The sequence below is a fragment of the Chanodichthys erythropterus genome, chromosome 18 (genome assembly GCF_024489055.1).
Source record: "Chanodichthys erythropterus isolate Z2021 chromosome 18, ASM2448905v1, whole genome shotgun sequence".
Classification (NCBI taxonomy): domain Eukaryota; kingdom Metazoa; phylum Chordata; class Actinopteri; order Cypriniformes; family Xenocyprididae; genus Chanodichthys; species Chanodichthys erythropterus.
The window spans coordinates 13,151,479-13,158,015 of NC_090238.1; the positions used below are offsets into that span (position 1 = coordinate 13,151,479).

General features: G+C 40.2%; 1 protein-coding gene across 1 annotated transcript; it reads right to left on the bottom strand.

The window, feature by feature from the left end:
• Positions 1–2,317: 2,317 nt before the first annotated feature.
• On the bottom strand, positions 2,318–6,298 carry dio2 (iodothyronine deiodinase 2). The gene is made up of 2 exons (XM_067367263.1): positions 5,812–6,298; positions 2,318–4,533 (listed from the first exon to the last, which is right to left on the bottom strand). The coding sequence occupies exons 1-2, from the start codon at positions 6,028–6,030 to the stop codon at positions 3,976–3,978; spliced, it is 777 nt and encodes a 258-aa protein (XP_067223364.1). The 5' UTR covers positions 6,031–6,298; the 3' UTR covers positions 2,318–3,975.
• Between the last annotated feature and the right edge of the window lie 239 nt (positions 6,299–6,537).

The following is a 6,537-nucleotide window of genomic DNA, read 5'->3' on the forward strand; positions in this document are numbered from 1 at the left end:
TACCAAAGGGAGCCCCGTCAGAAAAAGTTTGGGAACTACTGGAATAAAGCATTATAGTGACAGTCCCATAGCCTCATTTGTTACCACTACTGTAAAAACTCACCATGGTAATCTAAATACCCTGGTTTAAATTTGCTATATGCATATGTTGATATGACTATATATCAGACTGTGAAGCAATCACCTGTAAAACATGATATATAGTGTTACATGAAGTCTAGGTTGGGCTATTTTATCTGAATTGCATGTGGCTTAAATGCTTGGTCATCAAGCATCAAAGATATTTGAAGCATGTTCAGTTTGAACTCTATTCAAAGTGCAAATATTTGGCTCTAGAAGCTAACCTTTATAATACTTTGATAAAAGCACAATTTTGCCTCGTCCATGTGCCGTATCAGTGACTGAGTGCATCTCCAAAAGCTGCTAAGATCCTTAAGAGAGTCACAGAGAGGGCAAATGAATATGAGACATAAGATTATGTTGATAATAATTTAAGAACTGTTAGGGCGGATTACTCTGACAGTAAAGAGAAGTACATAGATTAAAACGGGAAATTAACTCACATACACAAGTGGATGTTTCAGTTCATTTACAGGTGAATAGAAAAACTGGATGCTTGTGGGTCCCATGTCACTGACAATGAAAAGATGACTAGTCATTACATATAAAATTGCTTTGTCATCACCAACAGTGGACCATTTTGACCTGCTTTTGGTTGAATTGCAGCTTAATCAGTGACATTCCTTAAAGGGATAGTTCCCCAAAAATGACAATTGTGTTCATTTACTTAAACTCAAACCTTTTATGACTTATCTGCTTCTGTATAATACAAAAAAAGAGAGAAAAGAATACAGAAACATTGTACCCCACTTAATTTTATTGTATTTTCAAAATATCTTCTTTTAAAGCTGCAGTCCGTAAGTTTTGCCTCGTTGTTGCCATCTCTGTTTGAAACTGGCAATTGCAGTTTATTTGTGTAATTAACATCTTTACGTGGGTTGTGCATCGGCACAACTCCTCAGCACGGATTAATCTAATGTTTGCTGTCAGTCACCACATCAGTGTGGATACTGTACTTCAGAAACACAGATTGTAGTCTTGGAAGTATGACCAAAATACGATTTTTCACCAGAAAATGTCCACTGAACAAATCTAAAGTAAATAAGTAATTAAATAACAAATCTGCCACTTTTGTTCTGACCAACTGAGAAAAAAAAGCGTTCCAATAAATCGTGCTACCAATGGTGATTAAACCTAATGATCACTAAGCTCATATCACATCAAACCATGCAAATTGTTATTGTTATACTTTTGTTCTCAAATTGTTAATGTTAACAACATCAGCATTGCGTGACTACATGTATTTAGTTGTATTAGCGTTACCTGTAGATTTCAATTTCTGAACAGTCTAATGTCTAACGTTAATTTGTCATATCATACAATCCGCCATCAAAATGATGTTTAATTATTGCAGCTGCTGTGAGAAAAGGCTATAAATGATCCGCCACCTGCAGCATCCTCACATCATTTAGCCTACTAGCTGGGACTCGTTCTTTATGTAAACAGACGTGACGTAATGACGCAAAGACAAACCTCTGGTATTAGAACACATTATTAAAAGCTTACCGTTGTAAATCGGGCTAAGGCAAGGAGATAGTTTTGAACACTGGCTGGTTATGTACTTACTCAAAAAATTAATCATTTTTAACCAAAAAAAAGTTACAGACTGCAGCTTTAAGTTCCACAGAAGACAGAAAGTCATACAAGTTTAGAACAACATAAGGAGGTGCACTATAAATTATGGCAGAATTTTAATTTTGCGGTGAACTATCCCTTTAAGAAGTAATTATCTTTCAGGATTTTTTTCCCCCTCATCAGATTTATACATGCAGGAAAAACGTGCATTACATATGAATAAAATATTTGGCATCCCTCGGGTTGGACTGAGCTGATTTACTGAATGTATTGATATTAGGCCTAAGATCATTTTTTCTGAAAGAGCGTTTAGATCACATCCAAACCAAATAGTCCACTGTCGAAGAATGAACATAAAGGGCTTATCTTTGAACTGCAGACACATACATTTACTTGCTTGCGTCGACATTTCATTTGAATTTATACTGGGCGATTTGGCAAATGTCCTCTTTTTTAAGGCGTCACGTTTTGACCTTATCTGAATAAATGGGACCAGGTCCCCCCACCCCCCATCCCCCTCGGTCCCGCGTCCTTGTTATGCCCTATAAATGAGAACACTTCACACGCTGCTTAGAATTCTGTTCAGTACCTGTTTACCAGACGCATTCCTTAGAAGGCACACCATGGGACTCTTTCCTGGAGTGGGGCTTGTGTTTGGTGCTGTTGTGTGGCTCTCTTTTCCGATGCCTCCATCTTTAATGTTGGCAAACTCCCTGCTCCATCGTGCAGCATAGTGCTTTCCAAGGCTGAGACAGTCTGTGAATAACGTCTTAGCGGTCCAAATGGACTAGTTCCGCTCGGATAAGCGATGCCCGACCACAACAAGGGGTTCTGTTTCATGGTGCTTCCCAGGGACATGCTCTCCCTGAGCCTTTGCTATTTAGTTATTGGCAGCCTTGAAGAAGCAGAAGTTCAGCCAGAGACCTCTGTGTCACATGGTTTGATTGTGTTGCACATGTTCAGACTCATCACTATGCATTTCTGCAGACATATATAGTCTTAGAACAACACATGTACTCCTCGACCCCTTACAGCTGGTGCATTTCCCTTTTTTCTAATCATCATGCACTCGAAACATTTTCTCCATCTGGAGTTGTCCACTAAACTTTTTCCCTCCCTTTTCAATCCAATCACCCCTCATTGAAATTTCCCAGAATCAAACACAAAAACAGGGGGAAAGAAATCGTAGTCAGCAGCAGTTCAACTTTATTGTTTCTTGCCTTTTTCTCATTAAAAGGAAGAGGACGGTTGTAGTACATGAGAACAGTTCTGTGAAACAAAACTCAAAGCCTTCATAGTGATTCAGAGTGATTGTTTCAGCATGTTAGCAGTAATGCCCATTTGGATCAGGACAGAGAGGTGTGGTCTCTCATCCAACCACAGACAGGACAGGGGACCATTTCGTCTGTGATTTTCATGTGCACACCAGCGCCGTATTGACCCAAATGAGCGACTGCCAAACCATTAGAGTCACCGTCGACGACATTCAAAAACATTTTTCTAACATTCAGGAGTTTTCATCAGCTTTCCTGTACACTGCAGTAGAGGCAAGTGTCCGAACTAAGCCCAGAGGCTGAGGCTGCTATCGTGAGCAGTGAGATTGTTGTGATTGTTAAGTACATTACTGACTAGCATTAGTAGCTTTCGTAATGGCATGCTGAGGATGCTTTTATTACTGGTGCAAATGAACTGAACAGTGTGTCAGTGATGTGAAAGCTGATGGCACATGGAATATGAACGATTGTCAGTTTAAGAGAGGAAGGGAAAGCATTACAAGTGCATAAACAGGCCACATATTAAAATAAACATTGAATGTCAATAAAAAATAAATTATTCTTTTCTCATAAAAAAGCTGGGTACTTGTGCTTTCTCTTCTGTTCAGCAATTTGGTTTTCTTTTGTAAGCAATATATGTCGCACAAAAATATTGCACACTTTAACTCTACGTTAATCGCAAAGGAACAAGTTATTAATAGTGCATCTACCAATTGTTTTGCTGGCAACAATGTAATCTCAAAATTGAAGTGCAAACCATACGGTCAGTATTTAGTGTCTATATTCATTTCATTTTTTTCTTTTTAAGTGGTTAAGAATGTAGGACACCTGCTGATCATTTTAGACAATTCAAGAAAATGACTTGGAGCCCAGCCCAAGTGTTTCCACCAGAGCTACTGTTAAACAGTTCAAAAAGCACCTTACCCTCGATTTATCTCTGTTATACAAAAATAAAATCTTTTACCATTCACAGAAAAGGCTATTTGACCTCTTTTTTTCCAAGAAATTATCGCTTTCCGTAGCTCTTCTCGAGCCAGTGCCGAACATCTTTAAGGTTGTAGAAAAATGGACCCTTACCCCCAAGGTAAGCGATTTTATTCTTCTGTACGATGCAAACCCGCTCATAGGACACACCGTAGGCTACGTTGGCATTGTTGTCCATGCAGTCGGCCACCAATTGGCACTGAGGAGGCAAGGAGAAATGCTCCAAAAGTGTCCGGGCAGCAAACATCCTCTCCTCCAGATTGCGGTGTTTCCTCACTTCAAACGAGAAGTGCTCCATGGGAGGAGCCACCCAGCCGTCCGAGGGATGAGCCTCATCTATGTAGACAAGCAGGAAGTCTGCCACATCCGAAAATTCCTCAACCATCCGCCGGAAAACCGGCAGCTGGCTTATAAAGGGGGGTCAAGTGGCCGAGCCGAAGTTGACCACTAACGGGCGGTCTGGAGACTCGAAGTCCAGCAAGTGGCACTCGTTGTGGGTCTTACCGCTGATGCTCCAGCGTCTGTTGATGCCGGGGACCTTCACCACCTTGGAGTTTGGAGCAGCCTCGCCTAGCTTCACCTGAACAAGAAAGTGCCACATCCACATGTTAATATGTTTGAGGAATCCCTTCCTTGAATTCCATGTGGCCAGCCAAAGGATTAGTTATGTACGTATGGACTAAACACTGAAAATGATTTTGCTTTAACTTTGTGGGTTTATTGGCCTCTGTTGTTATGAAAACTCAAGTGATTGTCACCAGGTTTAAAATCTCACATTCACAGTTGCACAAACACAAAATCTTAAAGGCTTTGTCACTGCTCAGAACCCATAACGATGTATTGGGCAATCAATGTTTAACACTATTTGTATGAACTTTTAAGCATCTTGTTGAAAATGTCGAGCACATAATCTCTTTGAGCTCACAAAAAACTTTGGAGCCAGTAAGATGCTTATGATAATGCCATTCTGTTACTTTATAAGTGTACATGAACTTTGGCACTACATTACTAAACAGCTGTAAACACAAATATAACTCATCGTATTGTTGTGTCAAAACACCTTTACGTTTTTGACATGTTATTTTGCCACTGAATGATTTCCTCAGCAAGACTTTGTAACCCAACAGTGATATAGTTAATGGTTGAAGACAATGAATGTACATTAAGCAAGTGTATTTTACCCCACTAGGTGATTTTTGATTGATTTTTAGTTAAAAAGTAACAGGAATGGGAATCCAGACATTTAATGAATTAAGGGCATCGACCCGAGAGGTCACTGACTGTCTGGAGAGCAAAGTTCATACACCTTCATGAGGATTACAAATAAACAGAATGTCAAGTTTTGAAGAATACGCAAATATACTGTATTTTTTTAACCACTTGTCATAAGGTGAGGATGTACACCTAAATGTTTAAAAAACATATTTTCATCCATTTACACTCAATTTTAACAGTAAGTGATTTTAAAATGGTCGAAATGTTATCACCTCAATTTGTAACTTTAAATTTGAGTTTACAATTAGTTCTAGACATTGAGTAGTACTTTATGCCACAATGTTACAATTAATGCAGGCAAATATAACTAATTAAAATAACAACTGTAATCATCACATAAAGTGTATGTTGAACTTACTGTACAGCATTTTCATCAACATTTTCCGTTTTTAAATGCACTTGTTTGCGTGTGTTTATTGGTAATATTTGCAGTACTTTAAGTAAACACTGTAACGTTGGCACTAAAATCTAATCAGACATTGCTTACTTCATCTCAACATAGACAAATAAACCCCAAAGCCCTCTGAACTTGTGTGATGCAAACTCCACAGTGAACATTCCCAGTCGTGTGCCGTCAGCTTACCTGTTTGTAGGCATCCAGCAGAAAGCTGTTCCATATGGAGCGCACGCCGGCTGTGGTTAACATGCGCTGCCACTCACCCGTGGAGCCCGAGCAGCTCAGGAGTGACACCACACGCTTAACCAGCACTATCGAATCATACAGCACGAAAAACAGGCAGTTGGAGAAGAAACCAGGCAAGATCTGCAAAGTTACCAGGAGGTCCACACTAAGCATGCCCATTTCGTGCTGATTTATAACAGGTGGTTGACGCGCACTTTTGCTTATTTAAGTTCACCTTTCCGACTCATCCTGGTCAGATATCATCTCTTCTGCCGTCCCCTGCTAGGAAACTTTCATTCACCTAAAGAAACCAGAGCCGACTTGAGGATGTGGGCGTTTGCGCGCGGTGAGCCCGAATCTGCGTCTCTCCAAGCATCAGGCGTCTTTACGCGTATAAGAGCGCTAGTGCCAAACGCCCCGCTTCTTTTCTGCTTTACAAATAACCAAAGGCTACCCGTTGGGCAGGTTCCTGAATCGCTCTGCGTCTTTTTATACCGTAAATCATTCCGGGCTCTGAAATAAAGCGCGCGGGGCTGGTGGGTGCGTGACGTCATAACGAGGGCTTTCTCTCCGGACAGGACATGCAGTAAAAAGATGGAAACAGACCCGGTGCTTTTTAACGTCAGCTACTGATTATAAAAGGAGATTACGTGTACCTACACTTTTGCATGGATTTGCATAAAATCA